Raw genomic sequence first — 14,876 nt, forward strand, 5'->3', positions numbered from 1 at the left:
GGAGCGGAGAGGGAGAGACACATTTTCACATTATTGCCGTATACTCTCATACAGTGTAGTTGTCAGTGGCTACAATTGCACTATTCCATAGTCATTTTTTAACAAGTTAATTCAAACGGGAATATTGATGACTGCAAGCGATGCTCCACACATCAGTGTAACTCACATCGAAAAAGGGAATAGCATTATTGCTCAGCAGTCACGGTGCATATGAATGGCACTTCCATACAATTCCTTGTACAATCTACATGTACACTGTACCTGTACATTTGTATGTGATTTTTCGTATGCAGTGTTCAATGTGTCATCATGTCGAATGTGTTCTAACATTCAATTAATTTTGTGCATGATAAAATGACACATTATGGATGTGAAGTTCATTCTTAACCTTTATTTATGTGTTGGCAATGGAAATATTGATGTTTTATGCACATTTACACTTCAAACACATTAAGTACATGTACATCACAAAGTACATGACGACTATCGATTGTACTATCTACTGCACATCTGTACATTGTACTCTTCGCAAATTTGGAATAACACAATACCACTGGAAAGTAAACTGAACATCACTCTTCCATTCTTTTGATTAACAAAAATATAACAGTTGCTTCGTCTCGGGAAACCCACTCACCGAAATGTCATCCTGGTTGCGCTTGAGCGAGTCGAGATCTCCAGCGCCGCCCTTCCTCTGGTTGATCTGGGCGTCGAGGTCGACCACCCAGTCATGGGTGTCGCCAAGGCGACCCATCATCTCCATGTACTCACTGAGGAGGGTGAGCAGGTCCTGGCGGGACTTAAGGTTGCGCAGCAGCTCCTCGTAGCGCTCGTTGGACACGTTCAGCTCGTCCCGGATCGGCGTCTCTTCTGTTACAGAGAATTGAGAAGAGAAACACTCGCTCATCAATACACGTGTAGATGCTCCTTGTGTTTCCCTGACACACTCAACAGAATGCCACGATTATTCTACTCTTAAACTTGAAGTGATAGTGACTGTCTTGATTAACTAATGAGAAATCATAGAAGGTAGTAATTTCAAAGTGCATTCTGTTGAGTTTGGATAACTTGGCCCAGTGGTTCCAATGAATGTATTTCATTTTCTGGTCTTCACACCATATTCCTTTTAGTCAGGTGCCAACATTCACCCGTTGAGGACGGACTGATTTTGCTACAACACGCATGTCCCATAGACCCTTGCCCAGGAATACTCGGGACTCCTCCTCAACAGGTTAAACGTTGAAGTCTTGAAACGAATGACAATGGGAACGTCTAATCTCTGTGTTCATCTTCGTTCCTCACACTGTATTCTGATATTTCATTATGCAATACTTGGTGAATAATAAAGTACAAACTAGATTAACAAGAGAATATTCCAATACTGCAGCCACCTATTCAGCAAAAATTACGGGGATTAAAACTACGAGGACATTAAATCTAATATTGTACGTATCACCATGCATATGGTCCATGCATGTATGTGACAATAGCAGCTCTTCACTGCACTGCATTGAATATTCATCATGACTTTTCACTGAGAAGGGGGCAGAGACAAACTATAAATGCAATTATTTTTAGCCTCATTTGAGTGAAGTGACCATCACTGACCATCAAAGAAGCCGGACTGGTCAAGCTGTCCAACCGACAGCTTCGGCCTCATCCTCTCGCCAGGCTTGCGCTCCTGACCGAGGGTCGTCGACCTGAGGTGGGGCTCCGTTGCCGTCGAGGCGTTGGTCTCGCGGATGATGCGGTCAAGGTTGTTGCCGACCTTGTTCAGATCGTCCATGGATGGCTTGTAGTTCACCACCTCCTCACAGAGAGGCTGTAGAGAATGAGGAATTTCAAACAATGCCTTAACCCATCTGTTTTTCATTCGACTGTTCATTATCATTGAGCATACATCGTAAGGAAATTTTGCAGCCCAGAAGAATATAATTATGTACATACAATTGTAGGTTCTGCACTTTATAACTGAACATTATCATTATTATCATTATCATTAATACAGGGGAGCCTAAAGCAAAAATGTGTGCTTCTAGGCCCTTGCAGCGGAAGACCACTACACAGAGTATCAAATGCAGAGAGGGAATCCAGTAATATTTTCTCTACATTTTTCTTGTAGGTTCTGTTTAGTTTTGCTACATTTCGGAAATACATACGACTGTAAACTACAGCACAAGCAAAGCGATATTGTTTGAATCACATGTACAATAAAAATAACTTACAATTGCCACATTTTTTTAGCATATCCAATCACAACCACATAATTCCAAGAAATCTAAATTACTTTTTAGTGAATAAATATGTACAATTTTGTACACTGTATGTAATACACACATCATAATTGTAGTATAAATACACTCTGTAGGCCCTACTTGAACATTACTCAACAATTGCAATCGTGCCATCAAACACTATTATAGTAGTATCCACACCAATGTATATCAAAGAAAAAACAACTTTTCAATTTCAAATTTTATCAGCATTTGCTATTATAATGGCCAAACGAAACGAATCATTACTGCAGGCACTAATTGCTGAGATGCTTCTGGAACATGAGAGTAGACTTGATCGCGTCACACTCCAGATCCTGGAAAATCTGCCTCCAAGTCTTCTCAATCTCCCTTAGGAGGAACTCACCTGAACCTCGCGGAGCTGAATCTGGATGGTCTGTCTGTCCTTGGACACCGGCTGGAGCTGCTTGACCCGTCGCTCCGTGTTGTCCAGCCAGTAGTTGGTGTCTGAGCTGGCTGTGCCATACTTCTTGGTGGCCGCCTGTCGGTCTTCCAGTTGTTGGGTCCTGGATTTCACAAAAAAGTAGAGGAGAGAAGTGTTATTCATTTAACTGTGTCGCCTGTATTGGAAGACTACCAACAATTTTTGTTGCCTCCTCCTGGTACACCTGTTCAGGCCTCACTGTTTGCTCAGCCCCCCCCCCCCCCCCCCCTTCCCTTGCTGTTGCTTTTTCACTCTTTCCCTTTCTTTATCCCTCTGGTTTTCCTTATCTTCTTTGATGTTGCCTCCCTATTCATCCTTTTCCTTCAATGGTTGCCCCCATGATCTTCATGATCATTACTGACCCTCCTCTGTCTTTTGTCTGTCCCTCCTCCTCTGCCTTTTGTCTGTCCACCCTCCTGCTCTAATCCCCCTCCCTTTACCTGTTGGGCTCCTTGCCCATGACCTCCCACAATCTCCTTTGTTTTCTTTGTTCTGTGTACCCAGCCTGTCCCTGTCTGTTCTTGTTGTGTGAAGTCCTTACATGTGATTGCTTTCCCTGCTTGTTTGTCATTTTGCCTCTGACGAAGATTCTGCTAGGATCAAAAGCTCAGGCCCCTTTTGACTCCAACAACTGTCCCCGTGACACTTGACATTTGTGACCCGCTACAACAACAGGATCCTACAGTCGCTGACGGGCGAACCAAGCATGGCCCAGAAAAATGCTATTTTCAGGCCTTTCCTTTGATCATTTAGCTTCGAAATTTCGGCAGATGATAGAAGATACATGTACATTAGACTACAACATTTTACATTTTTATACATGTAGTTAAACTGCTCAACCCTTTCTGTACCAGTGACTTTGGACAATGTGTGCAGTCCTTTGGGGTTTTCTGTGCCACTCAGCACTCAAAACATCAAAGGTTTAAGTTTTAATTTGTTTGTTTGTCTGCTTTTTTTTTTTCACTTAATATATCCATTTGTTTATGTGATGCTTATTTGGAATGAAAGATTAATGCAACATACTGATACATATATTCGAAAGTTAGGTGAGTGATTTCATTGTTAAGATGGTAAACTCTGAACATACACTTGTACCAGGAAGGGTCCTATCATTTATTGTTTTCTTTTTCTTAATGTACACAAACCTCTGCAATTGAAAATAGTAATCATATCCCACTTGCAAAGTGAATAGAGATCAAGCTTTGACATAAAGGACTGAAATTAAAATAAACTGGACTCTTTCAGGACACACCATTTAAGCATTATGTGATCATCTTGGAGGACTTTTTACATACACGAGTGTATATATTAAGTCTGAGACTTCATTGTGAATGTACCATTAAGAAAATCACACAAATATCATTTAATCTTATGAAACTCAATCCTTTTGATGCACTTTAAGGTCAATCTCTGATCCCCCTTTTAACTTTTTCCCCACCACCAAAAATAAAGAGAGAAAAAATGGGAGAGTGTTTTTGTGTATTTTTTTTCCCAATTTTGGCCATTCTCCACGACCTTTGCCCTTTGACACCGACCTCTTCTCGATGGCATCCTCCAGGCACTCCCAATTACGGTTGACGTTGTCGAGGACGGTGGCGACGTAGGAGGTGTCGCTGGCCTTGGGGTACTGCAGCAGCTCGTTGCCAAGGCGACGCACCAGGTTGACCTGGGGCAGGTGGCTCTCCGTCTGCCGCTGGGCATCCTGAGGGATCGAGAGACAACGGGAAAGATTATCAACGGATCACCCCTCTCTACAGTTTGATCTGATAAAATTGGAGAGGTTGTATGATATGGTGGCCATATTGCTGAAAGCATGATGAAGTTTCCCTTATTGTAACCAAAAATGTGTGTGTGTGTATAAAGAGTACAGTTGGTTGTATGTGGAGGGGGAAGATGCAGGAGCAGCTCCATGAATCGTACGCAGGGTCCTCGATGAAGCATATTGGGTCCCAGAGTTTACAACAGTCAGATGATTATACAGTGGGAACAAGAAGATAGAGAAACAGAGACAGAGACAGACAGACAGACAGACAGCTAGACAGACAGACAGACAAAGAGACAGAAAAGAAAGTTAGGATGAGGGAGAGGGAGAGTGAGAAAGGAGACCGACAGACAGACAGACAAACAGACAAACAGAGAAAAGAAAGGCAGGGAGAGGGAGAGAGAGGAGACAGACCAACAAACAAACAGACAGACAAACAGACATACAGAGAGAAAGAAAGGTAGGGAGAGAGAGAGGGAGAGAAAGACAACCAACCAATGGAAGCACCCAACATGAACAATCAAATGACTCCATGAATACGCGTATGTCCGTGATTACATAATGAGGGGTACGGGTGAGTGGCTCAATGACGCAAACAAGAACTCACAACTCCTTGTGCCTGCAGTTCAGAATCATCTTCAGTCTGTTGGGCAGTTTTGACATGGTAAAAGATAAGACAGACAGATCTCAAAAGCACTGTATACAGTACTGTATCATCGTGGTTCTTGTATCAGCAATAATGCTTTCATCTAGTGTTTGAAAGTGTAGAGTGAGGAACACCTTTTGATATATGGCTCAATACTGCTCCAGTACTTTGGGCCAACATCTGTAGCTGATGCAACACTCAATGGAACTTTTGTGTTGCCATCAATACACCCCGTGGTAGTGTTTGCACGTACAACATACAAATACTGTACTTCAAATGAATCAACAAACCAACCTGTAACAACTACAAGCAATTATCATTTTGAAAGGCAAGAGGTGAGGCATAATTAAATCATTCTGCCACACTACTCACTGCAGGCCTACCAACATTCACACATGAAAATACATTTGTACACTTGTAAGCGAGGTTCAAATAATGATCGGCAAAATATTTATGTCTTACATGTGCCTCCTCTAAAAAGTACTGTCGGTGAAAGTATTTCACAAATTATGGAAGCTCCTTTTCTTTACATTCTCTTGTTAGATTGGAACAATAGGAGATATTTGAGTTTCGGGTAGCAACCTGCAGAATCATGGGGAGGGCAGGGCAGCTCTGCTAATGGGGGGGGGGGGGAGAGAGAGACTCCTGAGGGCAAGTTAACTCCAATGATTTCCACACGATTCCCCATCTTGGTGAAAATACTTCCAAAATCATGGAAGCTTCTTTTCTTTATATTCTCTTATCAGGACAATAGGAATGTTTGAGCTTTTGGGGAGCATCCTGCAGATCCAGGGGGGAGGACAAGGCAGCTCTGCTACCGCAGGAAAAATCCTTGAGGGTGAGGTCCCTTGGTCGACTTCCTTATCATTCCCTACCTTGAGTTTGTTGGCCACCTCGTTGAGGTTGCCCTGCATGAAGGTGCGGCTCTCGATGCCGTTGAGGACGGGCAGCTCCCAGTCCTCCAAGGCGTCGACCTCCTTGACGAACTGGTTCAGCTTGTCCGTCAGGTCTGTCAGGTATTTGCCAGTGGCCTAGGTGTGAGAGGGGAAATGATGAGGGAGAGAGAGGGGTGTTTAGAAGAGATTTGAACAGCAACTCATACAACTACAGCTGAAGTGTTTATTGCTTAGATGCCTAAAGGCTAAGCAATTCATTAATGTCTTCACTCATTAACTTAGTCTTCATTCATTTTCATTTCATTCATCAATTCATTCATCATTTTCATTTCATTTAACCCATTGAGGACAGTTTGATTTTGCTACAAAATGCATTTCCCATAGTGTACTTGCCCAAATATACTCAGGATTTGTCCTCAACGGGTTAAGTTAGTCTTAAATCATCAATTCATTTATCATTTCATTCTTCATTTCACTTAGTTAGTCAGTATTAGTACATTTTCCTTTCATTCATCAGTTCATTCATCATGTCATTCTTCAATTCGGTCTAAAGTCATTTTCACTTCAATTACCATTTCATCTATCATTCATTTACTAATGCAATCATTATTTCATTTTCATTTTATGGATCAATTCAGTGATCGATTTATTCATTAAATCATTCACAATGCCTCTTATCTGTTCACATGATAACTTTTCTTCCCAGTTGAAGTACAATGTAGACATTCTACAGTGTACAAATAAATCTACTGTTTCCAGTGCTATTTGAAGGATTTGAACTGTTTAATGACAGAGGTAAGATGTGATGACATAACAAGATATTACATGGTACATGAGCAAGGTCAAGGGTTAACATCTTCCATTTTCTCCTCACCTGAGTGTCGGTGTCCACCTTGTTGAATCGCTCGTTGACCTCATCGACCTTTGACTTGATGAGCTGGGCGACCCCCGGCTCACTCTTCCTGATCAGGTCGCCCGACTTGCGGTTGATGGATTCCACGATGGGGCGGTGGTTGTCAATGTCGGTTTGCAGGATCTGTGGAGAAACCGACAAAAAGTTCAGATATGACGTGAATCTCTTGTCGTTTGGAAATTTGGAAATTTGAAAAGTAGAAATTAAGAGCAAATTTTACAAGACAACTAGAAATGTCGCTATGGCGACTGGTATGCCTCCGCCATAATGCATGATTCTCCTAATAGGTCTATAGTACATGTGGACAATGTGTGATTACATTTCACAAAATTGGCAAAATATTAAAATGACATGTTTGTCACAAATGTATTGAATGTTTACCTTCCTTGACCAATGTTTAATTGGATGAATAGGAGAGCATGTATTTGGGGATTTAAGAACTTTAACTTGACTTTGACCATTTCATAAGTTTATGCACTGAGTAATTTTCAAGGTATGGAGAAAAAGTGCAATTTCTGTATTGAACAGTAAATTGTTATCATTTTCATCTGGCCTTTGATTTATACGAGAAGCACTGTCAGGCAGAACATACATAAATTCAGCATGTACTAAGTTTCAAGATAACTTGAGCCACTTCCGAGATATGGAGAAAAAAGTAAGTTCAGCACTTTCACTTGATCTTTGACCTTTTGACCTTTGATCTTCTTGGCAAAAAAAAAAAAATCCCAGAGAATCTCTATTGGGTTAGACATGCATACATCAAGTTTTAAAAAAAAATATATCCTGCTGGCATTGCATAAATATAAGGAAAATAGTAAGATTTTGAAGTATCGCCCTTGACCTTTGACCCCTGACCTTTGACCCCATGAACCCTAAATTCCCTAGATAACCACTGCCAGTCAGTAGATGCATATACACTATGTTCCATGAAGAGACCTCGAACAATTTCCAAGATACAGAGAAAAAAGTGAAATTTTAACATTTTACTTGACCTTTTGACCTTTGACCTTTTGACCTCATGACCCCAAACTTTCACCAGAGAATCTTAATTGGGTAGTACATGTATACACTAAGTTTCAAGAAAATATCTTTAGGCATTGCATAGATATGGGGGAAATAGTAAAATTTTAAGCATTTGACCTTGACCTTTTGACCTTTGACCTTGAGCATGTGCACCCAAAAGTTGATAGGCACAACTTCACCCCCTAATACACATACATGCCAAGTTTCATTAGGATACCTCAAAAGGTTTTGGTAGTTACCCTGTCCACAAAATTCATTACGGAAGGACGGACGGACGGACGGACGGACGGACGGACGGACGGACGGACGGACGGACGGACGGACGGACGGACGGACGGACGGACAACCCGAAAACATAATGCCTCCGGCACCACTTCGTGGCGGAGGCATAAAAAGTATGTACCACTCTGCAAACTACCATGAAATCTTGCACGCCCTTACTGTGCTGTCACATGTGCTGGAGTGTTTTATTTGTCCAGTTGGGACAGATGTCAGGGAATGTGATTCCCATAGATTGCCTTTACTTCAACCCTTTAATCGATACTGGATTACCATGACGTCCATGACGTCTGAGGCGGTTTTGAACCTCAGTGGGCCAAATGTGGTCAAGTTTTGTTTTTTATTATTTGTGTCTATTTTGTCTGTGTGTCTGTGTGTTTAATTTGGAGGGGGTGGGCAGAATTATCATTATGCTAATGAAACAACCTTGGCAAGTTAGAGTAGCTACCGTAGGGAAGTAAAGAGGCAAAGTTGCTCTTTACCTTGTACTGCTGGTAGTGTTCCTGCAGCGGTTCCTTCTTCACCTTGACCGCTGTGCCCTTGTCCAGCACGTGGTAGTCCCTCTCCGCCTTGTCCAGCCAGCGCAGGAGGTCACCGATGCTGTCCTGGACGCTCTGCGACTGGGCGAGGGCATCCTGCAGCGTGCTGAGGCGCTCGTCGATGTTGCCGCGGAGACCGTCGTATCGCGTGTGGACATCGCCTGCAAAAAACAGAAGGACGGTTCGTACAATTAGTACACATCTACAGTAGATTTCATCAGACTTTGCTCAAGGATATGGTGAAGATACCATCGAGATATCTCTTCGCAGACTCAAAGAGGGGACTTCTATGATCTTATGATTGAAGGGGAAATTTTACAGAAAATTAGAGATTAAATTTTCAGGTTCTTTACTGAAGCCAGCTTATTGGAATCACTCATTCCATTTTGCATGTCTGCATTATCAACATCAAATACTGATCAAACTGTTACCAAAAACACCATCATGAGGCGAATTTTCTTCCATCACTGGAAGGCTACTGGTAAGCATCAAATACTGGGATGGGCATAAATCTTTGCGAAGAAGATATTAAAATTGATACAAAACTACTCAAATGAGGAAAGTGTGAAATCACAGAATACAGAGTGGTAAAGTTTATCGCACTGCCTCCACAAACATGGTGGATAAATGAGTGCAGTAAAAGTGCAGCAGTAAAAATAATTGAAAGATCAATGGAGAATACAAGACTATGAAATAGTGGTAAGCGGTTTTGCAGTACACCATGTATTCTTTCTTGGCGATGAGTGTGGTCCTGAAAAGGACCTACATGTTCACTGTACTCATTCTCAACGTTTCAGCAAGCATGTTCTTAATGTTCTCTGAATGATTCGCCTGAGGGCCAACAAACGTTCAACCACAATGGAAAACTTCAAAGAATCCAGGACTTACCTGTAGTTCTCTTGATCTGTGGCTTCATGTCGGGCAAGACCTCGCCAAGCGAAGCACCAGTTGTATCGACAAGCTCCACCTCGTCGGAGTGTCGGACCACATCGTCAGAGAAAGCCTGAAAGAAACAGAACAGCAAAAGCATATTTACAATTGCAGTTCAAAATTACACAAGTGTATATCCTGGGTTTACAAGTACTTGCCTCTATTTGTCAATGTTCACAGGATCCATTTCTAAGCACTGTGTTATTTCTTCCAATTGGAACATTGACCACAATTTGACAGTTTTAGGAATTTCAACACTGTAATCTAAAATCTTTGACAAGTATTAATTATGTAGTGTACAATAGAATTAAATGCTGTACATTTGAATTTCAGGTCTTCAAGCAAAAGTTTGGGTTTTTTTACACCTTTTTATTGCATCTTTTTCTAGGCAAAAGTTAAAAACATATATGAATAGAATATTACAATCACACAAACTGTCAGATTTTGATGAACAGGTTCTTTGAAACAAGATATTGCACAGCTGTACTGTACAGTTGTACTTTGTATGCATACAATATATACATGTACACACCATTACATACACACCATACACACCACTTCTTATGTACATGTACATAAGAAATGGTGTGTGACAAAAAGAAAAAATATGATCTTAGCCCAAAAATAATTTTAAAGCAGGCTTAAACTTCACTACAAGAGCAGCAGCACGCTAACCTTTAGTCTGTCGATCTGCTTCTGGATCTCGGCTGGCTCAGCTGCAATTGGCTCCCTGACCATCTGGTCTAGATTGGTCCTGGAGCTGGTCAGCCAGCCGTCGATGTAGTTGACCGCCTTGTTGTATTTTTTCTGGCGGCTAGCCACATCGGTCAGCCGGCCGAGGAAGGTGGCCGAGTCCATCTTGAGCCGGTCGTAGCGGTCATTGAGGTCAGAGAGGTTGGTGCGAATGACGTTGGACTCGGGGTTTTCGCGGAACTGACGGGAGAACTCGCGTGGCAGGACTGTTGTCCGGAATTGGGACAGGTTGTTTTTGTAGTTCTATGGGACAACAAAGCATAAACATTGCACATACAAAATTATACAAGAATTTCAAAATCTCTGATAAACAACTTGTCTCTTTGGGTTGCTTTTTTTTTTTTTTGGGGGGGGGGAGGGGGGCAAACTTCCATAGGTGACTTTAGCAAAAGAGCATAAACCAAATTTGTTAACTGACATTGTACCAATGTGGAGACATTTTGCTTCATTCAAATTCAAATTCATTTAATGCACACTGCGTGAGCTGCATAAAAAGGAGCTTTGACTACATATTCTATCAAAGATTAGCCCCTAAATACAACACGCACTGCAAAACACATGCTGTCAAAAACAGAAATGGATAATCAAGTCAGGTACACCAAATGATTACATGATAAAAGTTGGCAAACTGTAAGTAAACATTCTGACAACGGACAACCTGTCACTTTCTCTCCTCTTTTCCCTAAATTTAAGATATTCTCGCAGCAAACAAGAGTTGAAATGGCTGAAGTGAATCTCGTCTCACCTTGGCGTTGTCGAGGAACTTCTGCCCCGTCATGTTGATGAACTTGAGGTCGCCCTTGCGGTCGTTGACGTCCTCAGTGAACGCCTTCTGCTCCTCCAGCTTGCCCTTCATCACCTCGTGGTCCTCCGGGATGCTGCGCTTGGAGTTCTCCAGCTTCCGCTCCGCATCCTCCAGCCACTGGCGGAACGTGCCGCCCTCGTTCTCGTACTTGTCCAGGTCATTGGAGGAGTAGCCGATCTTGTTGTTGCGCTGGTTGGATTCCTGATTTTTTGTTGGGGGGAGGGGGGAAGAGGAGGAAGGGAGGGGCAGCACAGGGAAAGAGGAACAAGTGGGGAGGTTGGTGATGAATTGGAGTGAGCATACATTGTAACATGGCACTGGACTCAATTCGCCCACACATGCAACCTAATGGCAGTGTTCCCATAGTGATTCTACCAGTCTCCAATCTGTATCGTCACCACCAATCATCATTTATACTGTAATATGCAGTGCTATGTCAATTGAACATTACAAACCTCAGAATCAGTTATACACCTTGTATCGGTACAAATCTAAAGAGATTGCATGAAGACTTTAGAATATTTTGCCATAAGTGAGAAATTACTCATCATTTTGTCTAAGTTATCCTCTTGATTACTGCCGTTAAACTCCAAGAATGCACCACATTTGCTGATATGGGTAAATGTTGCAGCTACTTTTGTATATGTAAGTCTCTTCTTTTAACTGTCACATCCCCAAGTTCAAAGGGAACACTTACATAGCTTTATTATTCAAGACATGCCTCAATACCCATAAAGCAAGTACAAGTAGTTTATGAGAGGTACATGCATGCACAGTATCACACTCCGAATACAAAAAGATTCATTGCATTTGTGATGTGAATTGTGTTCCACCTTCTGAAGACAATCACATGATAAATAAAGACACTTTCATTCATCTTCTACTAATCCTTACCTTCAGGACGACCTCATAACGACTCCGGAGGCTGTCCGCCCCGTCCTGGAGCTGCGTTCGGTCCTGTGGGCGGAGCTTGTCGCCGTACTTGCCGACAAAGGTCTGCGTGTCCTGCACGGACTTCAGGATTGGTTCCTGGTGGGCTACAATGTCTGAGTGCAGCACCTACATGTATAGAGAATCCAGTCACAAGTCATCATTTTATGGTTGACTTCTCCATAAACACAGCATCACATATCAATCACGACACAAGGTTTAGAATTACCAGTAAGTGGACTAACGGTAGCGATTCAGACCATAGTCCCGAATAATCCACCTAAAAATATAGGCCTAAGTAATTCAGTTTTATTAGCTGCCTTTTCCTTCCTCTGCCATTCTGGTAAAATTCATATTTAAAAACTATGGCACAACTTTATGAGAACTGACATATCACATACATCAGCTCATCAACATTTCATAAATTCATACCTCAGTTGCCAATTTTGAGCATAGACATTTTTTTACAGGTTAGAGCAAATTGTGTCTCCAAATCTAATGTGCACAGGTTGCAAAGCTACATTATGATACTCATTTGATATCAATTCTCTAGGTGACAATTTTGATTTTTTATTTTATAGTAAGATGCAAATGTGTTAGCTCAAGATCATTTACACTGTGATTGCCCTTGTGGCACTAAACAATGTTGAGTACAATACTCTACGATAAACGTACATCATGATCGGCTTCTTGCTGCTGCAGAGGGCGCCCTTCCTCGCTGAGGGGCTGCTCAGACCCCAGCCGCTTCTCAGCGTCGCTGATCCAGTCGTTCTTGGCCTGGAGGTCGGTCGACAGACTGGTGACCATGGACCGAATCATGGCCTGAGGAGAGACAGGAAGGGAGGGGTTGATAAGAATACGACAAGAAGACACAGCTGGGCAGACTGGTTGCCATATATAACTCTAAAGATACCCAAAATACAATATACTCCATCTGTGATCAATATGAGAAGTATTGAAATACATGTATGAATAATACACCATAGGTTTGGCACAATTGGGTAGAGCAGTCACCACCAGAATTCCCCAGCAGCCATGATACTGAGCCCATGAACATGGCTGTCAGAAATGAATGACTTACATGTACTTTGTACATGTTATGGTCGGGGAGGTTGTCGAGCATGACTTTATTCAGTTACAATATAGTTGGTCGTTTTGCAGTAAAAATTAAAAAAGCAAAATCATAACACGAAAGCACACACAGAAAAAAAAATATATACAGGTATATATATTCATAATCTTTCAAAATCCATTCACAGGTACATACATTCTATGCTGAATTTGTGACTTAGTAGCATTGAAAGTTGGGGGCTTGACTGATGTAGACATTGAATGTTTTGTTCCAAAATGTATGAGATGTTGGGTCGGAGACAACCTATATTTTTCTTGTTTTGCTTTCCTCACCTGTTCGTCCATCTCTGCTATCAGTCGCTTCAATCTCTCGTCAGCGTCCTTCATGTCGCCGCGCGACTTGCCCAGGAGCTCGTCGTAGCGGGTGCGCAGTTCATTGGAGGTGGTCTCCAGCGTGTTCTGCTGCTCGCGGGACAGCCGCGGCTGGTTGTCGCGCCGGAACGTGTCGATATGCGCGGCGGTCTCGGTGACAGGCTGACCGTGCCTGACGATATCTTCGTGGATGGTCTGTACACACGAGTGTGGGCAAAGATTTATGATGCGAAATGTTATTCAATGTATGCATACATGTACATACGAAATACTGCACATCAGGTGCCATCGTTTTGTGCGCAGCACAAACACACGACGTACTTGTACATACACGGGGACAATGTTGTATGTCATATCATATCCGGAGTATGATATATAATTATGTTAATATATAACTTTGTATAAAAAACAAATATCAAGCTTCATCCTCACAACAGGATATTTCTTTTTAGTTGTTCATGCACTGATTTGCACATCCATTCCATTCAACACGACATTCATAAGCCCCCCACCCCCTCAGATTCGTTTCATAATCTCTTCCCAGCCACTGTAATTTGCGACTTTGTTTTATGTTATCAGTCAAGAAACACAGAGTGTATTTATTGCATAACAAATCACTTGGATTTTCCTTCTTGTATTCTTTACCAGCTGCAAAGGATAAAACGTTAATTCTAACTGTGACTCATGGAATTAATTTCCAATCTCATTTTTATTTAACATATCATGACATGAACATTTTGAAGGTTTGGGTTTCTATTTTGGGTTTTAACTATCACGCAAGTCTTTATCGACAAAATACTGGCACGCCAACCTCGTAATTCTTGATCTCCTTCTGCAGCGTCTCGATGTCGTTGCTGGTCGGGTTCTCCCGCTCGAGCCTGCTCTGCGTCTTCATCTCCCAATCGATCAGCTCGCTGCCGTCGTCATGGAGACCCATAAACTTCCGCATCAGCTCCAGGTCGTCCAGGCGGTTGCCGAGGTTCTTGAAGAGCGTGTCGTAGCGAGTGTTGTGGGTCGTCATCTCGCGGGAAATTGGTGACTCTGCGAGAGAGAGAGAGAGAGAGAAAGAGAGAGAGACGTATTGATTTGGAGTGAGTTCAGGCAATACGGCAGGTTTGGCACAAAAAGCAATTTCCCTCGTAGGCTATGTACTAGGCTCCATGTTACAAGCACAGCATAACATTATATCTTACATATGTATATTGTGCGTCTGATAAAACTCACTTTTTAATCAAATAA

At 42.2% G+C, this 14,876-nt stretch overlaps 1 protein-coding gene across 1 annotated transcript in view; it reads right to left on the bottom strand.

Annotated features, from left to right (window-relative positions):
* The window catches only part of LOC139716122 (uncharacterized), a 106,701-nt gene that overhangs the window by 78,861 nt on the left and 12,964 nt on the right, over positions 1 to 14,876 (bottom strand). The window contains exons 18-31 of the mRNA XM_071627678.1: positions 14,449 to 14,678; positions 13,599 to 13,832; positions 12,870 to 13,016; positions 12,159 to 12,323; positions 11,205 to 11,465; positions 10,382 to 10,702; positions 9,665 to 9,779; positions 8,720 to 8,937; positions 6,897 to 7,058; positions 6,002 to 6,157; positions 4,254 to 4,420; positions 2,641 to 2,800; positions 1,609 to 1,822; positions 638 to 870 (exon numbers count right to left, since the gene is read on the bottom strand). Of these exons, the coding sequence (XP_071483779.1) occupies positions 638 to 870; positions 1,609 to 1,822; positions 2,641 to 2,800; positions 4,254 to 4,420; positions 6,002 to 6,157; positions 6,897 to 7,058; positions 8,720 to 8,937; positions 9,665 to 9,779; positions 10,382 to 10,702; positions 11,205 to 11,465; positions 12,159 to 12,323; positions 12,870 to 13,016; positions 13,599 to 13,832; positions 14,449 to 14,678 (2,783 nt within the window). The remainder of the gene's footprint in view (positions 1 to 637; positions 871 to 1,608; positions 1,823 to 2,640; positions 2,801 to 4,253; positions 4,421 to 6,001; positions 6,158 to 6,896; positions 7,059 to 8,719; positions 8,938 to 9,664; positions 9,780 to 10,381; positions 10,703 to 11,204; positions 11,466 to 12,158; positions 12,324 to 12,869; positions 13,017 to 13,598; positions 13,833 to 14,448; positions 14,679 to 14,876) is intronic.

This window comes from Diadema antillarum, unplaced genomic scaffold, assembly GCF_040938485.1.
Source record: "Diadema antillarum isolate AM-2024a unplaced genomic scaffold, OU_Dant_1.0 scf00000061, whole genome shotgun sequence".
Taxonomy (NCBI): Eukaryota; Metazoa; Echinodermata; class Echinoidea; order Diadematoida; family Diadematidae; genus Diadema; species Diadema antillarum.